This window comes from Sparus aurata, chromosome 23, assembly GCF_900880675.1.
Source record: "Sparus aurata chromosome 23, fSpaAur1.1, whole genome shotgun sequence".
Lineage (NCBI taxonomy): Eukaryota > Metazoa > Chordata > Actinopteri > Spariformes > Sparidae > Sparus > Sparus aurata.
Window position 1 is genome coordinate 12,118,743 of NC_044209.1, and position 14,359 is coordinate 12,133,101.

The 14,359-nt window shown below is 39.6% G+C and overlaps 1 protein-coding gene across 1 annotated transcript; it reads left to right on the top strand.

The window, feature by feature from the left end:
* Window positions 1–5,720: 5,720 nt before the first annotated feature.
* On the top strand, window positions 5,721–11,635 carry kcnj12b (potassium inwardly rectifying channel subfamily J member 12b). Its single transcript, XM_030408779.1, has 2 exons — window positions 5,721–6,311; window positions 9,946–11,635. Exon 2 carries the CDS (start codon window positions 10,089–10,091, stop codon window positions 11,361–11,363), a length of 1,275 nt encoding a protein of 424 aa, XP_030264639.1. The 5' UTR covers window positions 5,721–6,311; window positions 9,946–10,088; the 3' UTR covers window positions 11,364–11,635.
* Window positions 11,636–14,359: the final 2,724 nt, after the last annotated feature.

Here is a 14,359-nt window from a genome sequence, read left to right on the forward strand (position 1 = left end):
AAATTGAATATCTTTGGGTACTGGACAAAACAAAAATTTTAAACGGGTTGCCCTGGCCTTTTTTCTTTTCTTGTTTTTTTTTAATAATTCATGGCTTGACTTGGAACCTGGAGGTTGCCTGGTTCATGTCTGGCTCAGACCATGTTACAAAGTGTGGACTGAAGAGTTGTCAGTTCAACTCCTGTACACTTGAGCAAGTCACCAAACCCCTGTCTGCCTAAAGTGACGACTATGTGGCAGCCTCTTCAGTCTCTCTATAGATACTGTGTGTCTGAAGAAAAACAACAACAAAAGACAACAAAGCAAAATTGAAATTCTTGGGATCAGGATTAGTAAACTGCCACATTTATAAATATTCCCAAAGTGTGGAGTTTTGGTCATTTACATGTGTGTGATTTTGTAAAACTAGTTTTTAATTTGCTTCACTATAATTTAGAAATTCGAAAAATTCTCTCAGAAATATAAAGAAATCTACATTTACAGGGTCAATGAGTACAGAAACTTTGAACCATAATTGGATGATTTTCTGTTTAGTTGCTTATTGGTTTTAGTAGGCCACTATAAAGTCTTGGATATCATTTAAAAGAATGCATGAAACACTGAATCTATGATAAAGTTAGGGTTCTTGGTGTTGGATGAATTTTGTCCCTTAAACCAGATGACCTCGCCGACATATTATTTTCATGTCATCTTTGTACTTCAAAGAATAAACACACATGATTGATTGAATCTAACTGAAAACATGTTCATAAATAGCTCTCTCATGGCTTTGTGTTTTATTTTATCTCAAATTCCTGAGAATCTAATACCAATACAATATTAATCCAATTACAAAACTTTGAACAAAGAGAAACAAAGAAAGTAATTCTCAACTATAGAAAATATCCACTTCTGTCAGTGTGTTTCTACATTCATTTATGTGTGGAGCAGCGTGGTGCACCTGTGTTCCCTGTTCTGAGTTGAGCTGCCCCACAAACGCTACCGGGTCCTCATGACTGATCAGCGGCTGATGTAGACCCAGCAGTACACAGGTGCACCTGCTCGTGCTGCAAAAATAAGTGGCCCATTTAGTCATGCAAAGATCAATTACTGCAACCAGCACAGACACTGCTCTGATCAGTGAGCACAACCTGATGCACTGCAAGGAGCTGCATGGATGTTCTTTTTCCCAATTTGATTTGCATCATAGTGTTACAAAAGCAGGACCAGAGGCGTGTGACCTACATGCAATTTGCTTGCTCATACTCAAATTTGTCAGTGTTTCCATGACAATGGATAAATCCTATGTTGTTCACCTGAGTTAAATATACATTTGGCACCATTGTCAGTTTGGCAACACCAGCCTCTGCATGGAGGAAGATGATGCTGATTGGTATTAGGGAAGCCATGTTGATACAGTCAACTATTGTGCTGTCAGTAGAATGTGTCCAAAACAAGCAAAGTTTGGTTGGTGCGAAAAACAGATGTGAAGATGTACAGCACAATTCTATTAGATATGGACATCTTGGAGGGCCATAAGATATGATCCAATACAAAAACAGTTGATAGGCACCATTCTTTGATCTGACTCAACAGATGCAGCTTACATTTAAAATGATACTAAAGCTATTGTATATCTTGTTTTTATCTTTCTGCAGCTAGAATTGGATCTGTTAATTACTGAAAACAAAACATACCGTTACTTCTCAGTAATGTTAAACATCTCACCATAATGGAGAGATAAACATTGTATGTGGTCATAAAATGGCCCTAGAATCTCATTTTGTTCAAAATGTAAAAGACACTTTACTATCAACCTGGATGAGACATAGAAAGGTTGATTCAACTTATTGGATTGAATGCAGATGTTGCCCCACAGTAAGAGTTACCTGACATTTTACCTCCAGTCCTTATGTGTGGAGCTGACATGGTGTCCTTTCCACATGGTGAGAGCACTTTATTATTATGAGACAGGGTGTTGATTAGGCTGGTCTGGAGTATAACTGGAGCAGGGAGGTTAGTGAGAAGCTCCCAAAGAAGTCCACTGTCTTGTGGATATGCAGCATTTCTCTCTGTTGGGTGGGTGCACAGCGCCTTTCTTCCCCCACTCAGATTGCTTTTGTCGGTGCTGGCTGCCAACAAAGACTCATGTTTGTTCTCTCTCTTCCTTGTGATCACGGCTGTCTCACACCACGGGCCTGCAGCCATTTTGTTGGAGGAGAATTAGCTTTGTTCCTAAGATGGACCGAAATACTTTTTGTGGCCAAGCTGAAAAAAATCTCAAAGGGCGACTGCAAAATATGTGATAGCACTTAAGGGCATATAAAAAGCTGATAAGGAGGGCAATAATAAACCAACAAGGATAATACCCTGGTAATATCCTATTTATTAACCATATCTCAGGATAATAGTACAGCAAAGCATCTCAGTCATAACAGGGTACCAACAGGCAAATCTTTTAATAAAGTCATATGATAGGGCTAACGTTAAAATGGAGGGAAATGTGGGGTAATAATAGTGTAATGTGCTTATGATAACAACAAAATAGCAGTTTAATGTTTTCACAATTCTCGCACAGTAATATCACTGTGATACCATTACATTCATGTCACAAATAACGCTGATATTTCACTTCAGGAGTTGGCATTTCTTAATTTGTTGTTGTTTTATGCATTGTTATGCTTTTTCATAACCTAAACAACAACTGACATTGGTATGCTCCCAGTGTTATGTTGTTGTTTCAAGTGTTGTTACAAGTTTCTCCTTTGTAATTATGGAGCAGTTACGTTAAGTGCAAATGCTAACGTCAGCTGAAAAAAACGTCTGTTTCTGTCATGTACTTAATTAGCTTCACTAGTGCGATAGATTGATTTTGTAATGTTTCACACCTTTTTTATTAGATTTGGCACAAACTAGATGAGTCATGTTGTTCTGCATGTTATTTTTGTTTTTTTTGGAAAGCAGCAAGTGATGCTTCAGCTGAGATTTTGGCTTTTTTCTTTTCACAGCTGACTTGTTGGCTCGACTGACAGATGATCCTCTCTGCTGTCACCACCACCAGTAAAGCTCACCAAGACATGGATACTAAATAAACAACTCTAACCCTAATTTAGCACAGATTGTCGACAAAGCAGTTAATAAAGAGTCATATTTATTTAATCTTTCATTTAATTATCAGTGGGTGAAACTGCTGTACTACAAAAGGCATGGTAAATGAGAAAAATGTTAAATAGCACATTGTTTAACACCATCTTATGTAACCATCCTCTTTGGCTGTGATCGTAGGTCATTAAATTATGTGTACTGTGCCTTTCCCCTCTGAAATAAACTCTGCACTCACCGTCTGAAAGGTAAAATGAGCCACAAGCTCTTGCTCAAAGATTTCACAATTGCACAAGAGATAACAGCTGATACATGTGTTGATTAACTCTGTGATCAATTTGAATTCCAACAGCAATTACAGGCCATGTTGCAGATCCTGTGTACAGCTATAGATAATAGAACAATGAGCAGGAACTGCAGAATCACACATAGGGAGCGAGAACAGCAGGAGTTGGTGAGACTGAACTAAACAGACGGTTACACAGTTGTATAATTGGAGTACCTGCCATGCTCCTGATCCTGAGTGTCCTGCCAGAACCAGTTACGCTCCTGTAAACATCCTGTGCTCTTACTGGTGTCTTCTGTGCCACACAGGGATAACAGAACTTGACATAACACTTGAAATGAAGCAGGCAAGTGTGTGCTGATTATCTGAAAGGTGATCAAATGCTGCAGCTTATGTCTTGAGTGTGGCCGAGCCTGGCCCACTTTGTCCTGCCGCAGTGTGGAGGCCTTTAAATAACTCTCAGGGTACGAGGTATCAACTGGGCTCTCTCTGTAGCACACTTCACATCCCCATCTGGTCTGCCATCTCCTAACTGAACCCATAACCCATATACAGCCCTGACAGCATAGTAACAGTACAGTACCAGTAACATGTGGTGTGGATGTAAAGAAAATAACACACGCTCACAGAAGCACACACACAAAGCAGCTTGTGTTTTTTTAGTTTTGAAATGTGCTGTATTAAAGGTATAACCATTCATCTCTAGTTATAGCCCACCAAGAGTTACAATCAGTACATTTTCTGCAAAAGATTTTACTCTGACTTGTGAAACAAAGTAATTCCTTACCATTAGCACCATTTAGTTGTATATGATTCAGGTGACGTCTCTTCAATCTGGTCAAGTTCTCACAAATGTTGACATCTTTATAATATCTGAAATTTGTATAATGTTTATTTTTATTTGTATAAATCTGTACATTAACATGCTTTAAAATGTCAGGTCATACATGCATTAGTTAAAATAATGTGTTGTCCTCGTGAAACGAAGATATACTAGTCTTACTGCCTTAGTGAACACAGATCCAACACTCATAAAGGTCAAGTATTTTTTCCTATTATAATCAGAAAACTGATACTCAGACGACCTTGGCTTAGCTTCCTTGGAGGCCATTATATTCCAGTGACACACATGCACACCTTTCAACCATCTCGCTGCTCTGTGATGGCCTCTTGTGAATCTGGGTCAGGCCAGTTCTGGAACTACTGATCTCTTTTCTGTCCATATAAACTCACAACAGATTTCATAAACACACAGAACTGTGTGGCAGTGGGTTGTTAAAAACATCAGATGTGTTGTAGCTCGCCCAAAGCACAGAGAAGGTAGATTTTAATCTATTGGATGGATTGCCCTGAAATTTTGTTCAGGCATTCATGTTCCCTTGAGGACCATTCATCCATCCACTATTTCAACAAGAGGATGGATTGACATGAAATTTTTGAACAGATATATTAGTGGTGTCCAGAAGATGAACCCGAATAATTTTATCCCCTGACCTTTCCTCTAGCATCACCAGCAAATGTAAATATTTACCTAGATGGGCTGGCACAGAATTTGGTACACATATCATGGTTCCCAGATGATGCATCCTGATGACTTTCATGTTCCTGACATATGAACTAGAGTCGTTATTAACTTAACATTTTTGTTTTTACAATACTTTGGTGTATGAACAAATACAAAGTAATCACAATGTGCCTTAGTTGTGCTTTGAGTCGAGTGAACGCTTTACTTGTTTAGCATTGCCATTGAGAGCAAGTTTAACATGCTGATATTACCTTGTAACTTGAAGCACCACTGTGCCTAAACACACACTCGCAGAGCCTCTGGCGTAATAAGATGAACAATTACTTATTGGCCCTGCGATCCACAGGCACCAAGTGATTTCCTTCTTCACCCAGGCATGCACCAACACATAAGACAAATGCGTGATGTTCAGCACGAAACAGCCTACATGTGCCTTTTCAAAGTCCAACATGCTCACCAGGAGCTGCCTTGCTTTATCTGAATGAGTCAAAATAGAGACCACACCACCCACTCTGTGATCTGTTTGGTTTCAACATTATAAAGTATGGTAGTGAATTAGAAGACTGAATTACCTGTAATTATTATTTTCATAGATGCCTATGTAATGGGCAGATTTAATATACTGACCAATAATACACCCAATGTTACAGAAGTGTGTCTAGAAATGTTTTATAGGAAAAGTAATTTAACCTAATTAAACCCTGAACAATCAGTTTAGCATAGTTGTTGATAGTTGTTGGTTCTTCCAACTCTGACCGTTGCTGACCAGCACTGGTGCAACACTTGGTAGGGGAAGAGCACGCTGTCTCCAAATGCCAAGTATCTACAGTGACACCGTGAGAGGGAGGGGGAGGACGAGAGCTGAGCAGTGAGCAATAGTTCACTGGATGTGGGATACAGAGTGGGTTCTGCAGCAGAACAAGATCAGATAGCAGATATACCAAGAAAGTGTGAGACTGCCGACTGCCCATGCCTCTAAAATAAGCTGTGAGGAAGTGATTTTTTGATTGGATTGGACCCTACAGGCCATGTGATCCCTACAGATATTTAATTTGACTCTGATCAAGTGGCTATTTTGAGGTTCAGAATTATGACTAAAGTCATTTTCTAATTTCTTGTCTGTTTCTGACCCACTGGATATCAATCGAGCAGTAACTTTGGAGGACAGTAGGAGTGACTGTGATGCTCTCCTCATTGAGTGGAGAAAGATACGCGTTAAAACTAGGAGGCAGAGACGATGGTACTCTGTGGCCATTTAGTTTTCTGCCTCGGGAGGATAGAGTGGTTCTACCCGTAACCGAAGAGAAGAGTTGAAGGAAGCCTGAGGAGAGATATGCAGTAGTTTGGCTAAAAGACTGGGAGATCTTGAAGAGAAGGACAGTTGGAAATCAACATTTATTGGGAACACTTGCAAACAAGGTAAGCTGCTTGCGATTTCACACAGAAAATATATAAATAGGCTGTCATACTGTAGCCAACAACCTTATACAGATTTCCTAACTTGTCGACTGCCTCTCATTGCTACATTCATATTTTCTGTGAGAACAGCTGCAGTTGTGAGAAATGTAAGCAGTGACAGAGACTAATCTCTGCTCCGGCTCTAAGATCACAGCCCAGTGGGAAGAGTGCAGCTCCAGTGAGAGCTGAGGAGCAGTCGCACCAAATATTAGATATTAATATCCTTTGGACACTCAACATCCTGCTTCCTAGCAACTAGAGCATTGAGAAACAGCAAATGCTGCATAAGATACACTCAATCCCAGGCAAGAAAATATACAATTTGTTGTTATTGCCATTCTTCCATCAGTCGTTTCTCTTTAAATTTAGGCTGGGGGTTTGAAACAGCTGAAAATGTGTACTGAATTGATTACCTACTTGTAACACACCTGTTCTGTCACAAGGTATTAATGTCTCCCCATAGCTGTAGAGTATCCCTCGTGGGGACACCTGCACAGCTGCCTTCATGACCCCATTTGGAAGTTTCATTAAAGATGAAATCCAAGTTGCTCTATAACATTTTGAAATCACAGAGGAATATTATTTGGTGTTTGAGTGCAACTTGTCTCTTGAAAAAACAAATCATCTTAATGAGCTCTGATCTGGGTGAACCTAGTCTTGTGATTACCTAAAGTTCGCAGATATCCCATAAGACAAACACTTTAATCAAAATCAATCATTATCTCAAAGTCAACTTCTAACATGTCAGTTTTTTGGCCGTGATGTCACCTTGTGCTGATCTGTAGCTCAAGTGCCTTCCTATTGGCCCCTCAAGTCTACGGTGTTATGGTTCCATTACATTAAACTGTGATTAGTGTCAGTTAATTAAACCTATAATAGTAAAACAGTACTTTGAAAAATCAGAACAGGTGAACATCAAGAAATCAAAATCTCTCTGAACAGCTGACAAGACCGTCTGAACATGTTTTGAACATTAAGGAAGTAAACTAGAGCCTTGTCTAATGCTGGTATATGGAGCTAAATGTTCAGCCATGCTAGTGGCAGACTATTAAATCAACAATTTCAGTCAAACATTTCTCTTCCCAGAGGATGAATCCTTATGACTTTGCTGATCACTGATTTTTTTTTGTAGTTCCACCATGAGGTTTAAATTTGTGCTTTTAAATGAAATGTTTCAGCTATTCAACAAGTTGAATGATTAGACTGCATTCGAAGGGAGATATGAACGTGTACAATGACAGGTGCAATATGTAAGCCACCTCTCCAATTCAAACTGAAAAGCCTTGCAGCTAACTGCCGGACTGGGAGCTCGAAGTGGTATTAGGGGTAAGGGGTGGTTAGCATGCTAACTTCAGTACACATTTCTGCAACACTGTACACACAGGCCTATGACATAATGTCAAAACTCAAATTTCAGCACATTCTTTCAAAATGTCAGTCTTTTTTTATATTTTAACCTAAAATGATTAAGTATTGCACCTTTAACTTTTCATCTAGTGTCACTGAATAAAGATTTCTAGTTGCCCACCAGTGTTTGGGCTCGTTACTCAAAAAAGTAATATATTACACATTACACATTACTCTCAAAAATAGTAATGCCTTACATTACATGATTACTCCCTGAAGAAAGTAATTAGTTACCTTACTCGTTACATTACTCGTTACATTCATGTTGCTTCATGGTTCCTTAGCAACAAGCTTTGTGTGTGTGCGTGCTGTCTCTGTAGGTGCTTCGTTAAGTTTGAGGTAGTGTTAGTAGCAGTGGAGAGAAGTTTCCAACACGGACAAAGTGTGCACCTTACAGTCAAGTTATTTTCCTTATGTTCAACAAATTCAAAGTATTGTTTGTATCTCCAACCGTCAAAAGTGGCTTTACGCAGCGGGGGGTCTTCAGGCAAGTCGCGTACAGCAGCATGTTCTGCTCGTGTTGTTGACGCTGCCATTGTTATCCCATCTCCCCTTGCGGGTGGCGACTAACCAATTAGTGATGGTGAAAGATACCTTGTGCCAAACCCCAACCAATCACTGTTCCATTATCGACTGTAGGTTCTTGTTTATCACAAATTAAAGTTACTATTGAAGTTGAGGTACAAGGTCTATAACATCAATAAACAGCCTGACTCCAAAATATTCATGCAGTGGCTCTATTAACCTGTTTCTAATAATGACATCACAGTTGTCTTCCTTTGTGTAACGTGTTTCTGTGTGAAACAGGATGTTTGGAGAGATTTTTATTGACTTGATTGGAGGCCAGGACACGAAGGCTGGCTCAGCTCCAAATCTCCACTTCACTTCATCACTTGGCAATTTAAAAATTTTCTGTGCAAAAATTTAGTACACTTAGTACAACAATTAACACACACCTAGGGATAAGGGGTAAGTTATATTTTTATATAATAAGACTGATTTTTAAGACTCTTATCCTAGAACACAAAGTATAAACATCATAAAAGACAAAATTCACAAAGTAAACAAAACTTTGCAGAAACTTTTATATCTACCATGAACACAGAACAAGCTGCATGTGCTGAAGGCTGCAGTTGGGGCCAATCAGGATACATTTCCCCTTTTTTGTGAAATATTTTTTCCCGTTAATGTGCCTGTGGTGATCCCATCGATTCCTACCATCAAACTATTTCTATCTGAGGCTGTCTCCCCTATGATACACGTTTTATGCACCGTGTTTTTCAGCCCATATTATTTTCCAGTTCAGTCACACAGGGGAATCACACAGCCTCATCACAGTACTCCAGTGACTCTAATAGCTGTGCCAGCTGGAGGAAACAGAAGATACGTCATATGAAATGGCAGGGCATTGGATTAGCTGGCTATTTCTGTACTTTGTTGATCAGAGAAACATGTATTGTATATACCAGAGTATTTCCAAAACAGCATGGGAGAAAGACGTAAGACAGAAAATAAAGTGCAGGCTATGAAAGGAGATACAGAAAAAGGAGATGTAGCAGATTAACTAGTATTGTGTAAAAGAAGATTAAATATATTATCCTGAAACCAAGCTTTTGATGTAGAAGGCAGTTTAAAAATCACATTATCTCTTTAATGTTTGATTTACTCAATTTAAAAACTGCTTCAAAGCCCAGATTAATGTAAATTATATTCATCATGTTTGTTTTACTTAATATCAATCAACAAGTGAAAATACAACATAATTTATCCGACACCAGGTCCTACAACTATGAGAGTTGACAGCAAGTGACTCCTGAGAGATGTCGAGATATTTTTAAGTATATCATGAGCAACAGAAGTCTGTACTTAAGCAATAGTGGTGGCAAAAACATAGCTATAGCCAATGAAGCGCTGAAGTATACCTCATAGTCATTAGTTTTTTCTAGTGTGATCCATAAACAATCCCTCTGCGAAAACCAGAAGCAAACAACATTGATATCAAATATTGCAAAGGATCAATACATCCCATCACTGCATTGCTGGCTTAATTATTTATTTATTTTTTTCAAAAAAAGACACTAATTCATGAGTTCATATTCGACTTTTCAGGTGATATTTGACTTTTCAAAAGTGACATTGGTCAGATAATGGAAATTGTACTAATGTTTTACCTGTCCTTTCTTTACAGGAAACTTCTTCTGTGATTCGTCGTTCAATTCCAGGTGTCACTGAGTCAGTTTTGGACAGAGCTGTGCACTTCCTGTGAGACTGGTCAGTTTTGTATGAGCCGGGCTAATAGTGTGAAGTCACGTGGCTGTGCCCCACTGAGGCATGAGTGTGGGAAGGGCCCACCACCACAGCTTCGTGTCCGGTGAAGAAGAAGGCCTAAGACTGAGTACCATGCCTGCTGTGGGCAGCTTCGGCAATGGCAAGATTCACACAAGGCGCAAATACCACAGCCGGTTTGTCAGCAAGGCTGGCCAATGCAACATCCATTTCTCAAACATGGATGAGAAGTCACAGCGGTATATCTCTGACATTTTCACAACTTGTGTGGACATCCGCTGGCGATACATGTTTCTGCTATTCAGCCTGGTGTTTGTGGTGTCCTGGCTAACATTCGGCCTGGCCTTCTGGGTCATCGGCCTCCTACACGGTGACTTGGAACATCTTGCAGATGACAGTTTTATTCCCTGTGTCACGCAGGTCAACACCTTTGTGGCAGCTTTCTTGTTCTCTATTGAGACCCAGACAACCATTGGGTATGGAGCTCGTTATGTGACAGAGGAATGCCCGGCTGCAGTCTTCATGGTGGTCTTCCAGTCCATCATGGGCTGCATCATCGATGCTTTCATGATTGGTGCCATCATGGCCAAGATGGCGCGGCCTAAAAAGCGTGCAGAGACTCTACTGTTCAGCCACAACGCAGTAATCGCTTTGCGTGATGGTAAGCTGTGCCTCATGTTCAGGGTTGCCAATCTAAGGAAAAGCCACATTGTGGAAGCTCATGTGCGAGCCCAGCTCGTCAAGTCCCGTTACACAGAGGAAGGTGAATATATCCCGCTGGATCAGCTTGACATGAATGTAGGCTATGACAAAGGCACAGACCGCCTGTTTCTGGTTGCACCCCTCACTGTCATACATGAAATTGATGAAGAAAGCCCACTGTTTGGCATCAGTAAGCAAGATCTTGAAACATCTGACTTTGAGATAGTAATTATACTTGAAGGGCTGGTAGAAGCCACAGCTATGACGACGCAAGCACGCAGCTCATACCTGCCCTCGGAGATCTTATGGGGTCACCGCTTTGAGCCTGTCATCTTTGAGGAGAAGAGCCAATACAGGATAGATTATGCTTACTTTCACAAAACATTCGAAGTACCATCCACCCCCAGATGCAGTGCTAAGGACATGGAGGAGAGAAAATTCCCAACATCTGGCGCCAACTCCTTCTGCTATGAGAACGAGCTGGCCTTCATCAGCAGGGATGAGGAGGATGAAGAGGGAAATGAGGAGAAAGACGGGAAGTGTTCATCGGAGCTAGTTAATCAGCAGGCCACTCCCGGACGTGATCAAATGTCCTCCTGTAGGGAATCAGTGATGTAACCTTTGGCTGTTGCTTGTTTTGTTGGTTTTGCAAGCGTCACATGAAGAGCCCTATGACTGTCATTCTACTGACATGAGGATACCACTGGAGACATTTCTGCTGCAGCTGGAGAAACACTTCTGATCTCTGTCATAAAAGCATGAATGAAACTCATCACATTTCTTACTAACTTTTGCTGCTTCCATTAAATGGTTTTGAGCTTTATCAAATGCAAACAAAACTGTAATATTTCAATTTGCAGATGATCCTAGTAATAAAGTGCATGACATTAGCATAGTTTTGTATGAATATTTTGAGAGATGTTTCATAGTTTTGATGAGACGATCTGCAGGTGCTGTTCACAGTCCCCTTATATACAATGTACACCTGAGTGTGGAGTGGAATTGACACTTTGCAGATTATGTTCAGAAAACTAAAACTTGGAGATATTTCTCCAGAATAATCTGGTATAAACAGAGGTGTAGTTCAACAGTGGATTTCCATCTTAATGGTATAACTTATGTGAACGATATGACTAAATATTTTACATCATACAGTGTAAGTCGAAGACTTTAGTTTGGTTAGTTACATAACACAGAAAATCATACATTGTATGGACTGCATGGAACTGTGGGAGACCTATGACATGGTAGAGTTATAAACATATCCATCAAGTAAAGGGAAATAAATGTAATATTTCATTCATGCATACCAATGGGGAAAACTAATCATCTCTGTCTAAACATATACCTGAGACTATGATGAGTATGCAATTTCTTTTTCACCAGTTTACTAGCAATGATATTGTTGGCGCTTTATCATTTTTATGCATACTCCAAATATGTGCATAAAGTCAGCTGAATGGACACACCAAAAATGTTAAAACTCTCGCCAAAATGCAACTTAGGCTTTTTTTGTGTATGTATATGAGTCAAATCTTCATGTAAAAGCATAATTACGACGAAAGAGGCACTTTTAGGTTTACTGTATTTCCGTTTTTGGGTCAAACTCATTATCAATAGGAGTGCTTGGGGCAATTAGCGATAGCATCAAAATTGCTATTTTTAAAACACTAAGAAGGCTCAACACAACATGAAATGCTCGTAATATCACCAGGGTCTCTACACATGAACACAAGCATTAAGAACACTGTTTGTGTACACAGAGTTTACTAAAAAGAAAGTTTTTGAACAACTCACCTTAGCAGTAGCTTGCTCCGCTAGCCGCCGTCATGGAAGCCAAGAAGTATCGATCTCCGAATGCGACGTAACGTTTAGGAGAGTTAAGGTGGAACGCTACTGTCTTCTAGCAACAACTATCCACGCGGTATCTCACGTGACTTTTCCGGCTTTGATTTTAGTATTGTTTCTTATATGAGGCTCCTTTTTCAACTTCAAGATCAATATTGTTTTTCGCTTACAACAGAACAACGAATTATCCGTGCATTTATATGGAACTAAGCTTTAGGAGCGGTCCACCTTAACTGTCCTCCATGTTACATCGAATGTGGAGATCGATACTTCTCACTGGCAGGACAGCGGCGAGCGGAGGAAACATCTGCTAACGTGAGTTTTTCAAAAACTTTCTTTTTAGTAAACTCTGTGTACACAAACAATGTTCTCACTCTCTCTCTCATGTTCATGTGTAGAGACCCTGGTGATACTACGAGCAAAGTTTCATGTTGTGTTGAGCCTTCTTACTGTTTTAAAAATAGCGATTTTGATGCTATTGCTAATTTGCCCCAAGTACTCCGATTTAAAATGAGTTTGACCTGAAAATGAAAATACAGTAAATCTTAAAAGTGCCTCTTTCGTCTTAATTATGCTTTTACACGAGGTTTGACTCATATACATTCACAAAAAAGCCTAGGTTGCATTTTGGCGAGAGTTTCACTTTAAACAAACCCTGAGTTTTGCACAAAAAAAAAAAGGTTTTGCCCTTGGCTGAGGTAGAAAAGCTGTATCAATTAAAGCAAAATGCAACTAAGTGCCATTCAAAAAGACTTCATGATCATGATGTACGCAGGCTCACATGAGGTAAATAAGTCTAGAAAAGCTTCCATTTCAACAAAGATACTGTAAATTTGTGTGGAGCGATGAGGAGAGACTATAACACTCACCTATATGCCATGCTATCATGTATTCTACATTGTTTTACAACGGGGTTTGACTAGCACTCTTTTATTTACGTCAATTCAGTCTGCCCTCTAATTTTGCAGTGGTTTGATGACACCTGATTGGGGAATTAGTGCAAACTATTTATCTTTAGGCACTTAAATTCCTTGTTAGTGTGGTAGTAATGGATGGAAATGCAGATTACTTTGCATGTTGCATGTTATTTTCCGTGAATCTGGGAAGAATTGGATCAGAACCTGGCAAATGTGGTTAACAGTGATAGAAACGTAACTACCCTTGGTTACTGTTATGCTACGCCTACCAAACTCTCTGTTCTCCCATAGCACATACGCACTTTACAGAGATAATGGAGTCAGATTTCAGACTGGAAAATCAAAGCATGGGTTCTTGTTTTTACTCAGTCATGACCTAGACAAAAGCCGGTTTATAATTTCTCAGATACAACCGTCTCGCTTTCAGCAGACACATCAGCTGTCACTGCCAGATTTGATAATTAAACTAATGTTTGCGTCACATGTTGATTGTACAGAGCATCTCCAGATAATTTTTTGATGTTTTAAGATGACTCTTTTTCAAATGAAAAAGTGGTCTTATATCTGCAGTTGCTGTAACATCATTATATCCAACTAAAAAAGTAGGCAAAAGCTAATAGCCCTTCACCCAAGGGACCCCATCAGTCGATGACAGAAAGACCTGGTAAAAAAAAAGAAACAGAGTTGTTCTTTTGTTGCAGAGGACATAAATTATCTTGTTGTGGATATCTTAGGACCAGGCTACTGAAAATAAGACAGATTTATATATTTCTTATTTTCTAATTCTCTTTAGGTTTAGAACTAATAATGTCATCTCAAAAAGTTGCCAGATTGTTAATCAGGCCAGAT

What these genes read in the sequence shown, in the direction of transcription:
- kcnj12b (XM_030408779.1), top strand. Translation starts at nt 10,089, where the DNA reads ATGAGTGTGGGAAGGGCCCACCACCACAGCTTCGTGTCCGGTGAAGAA.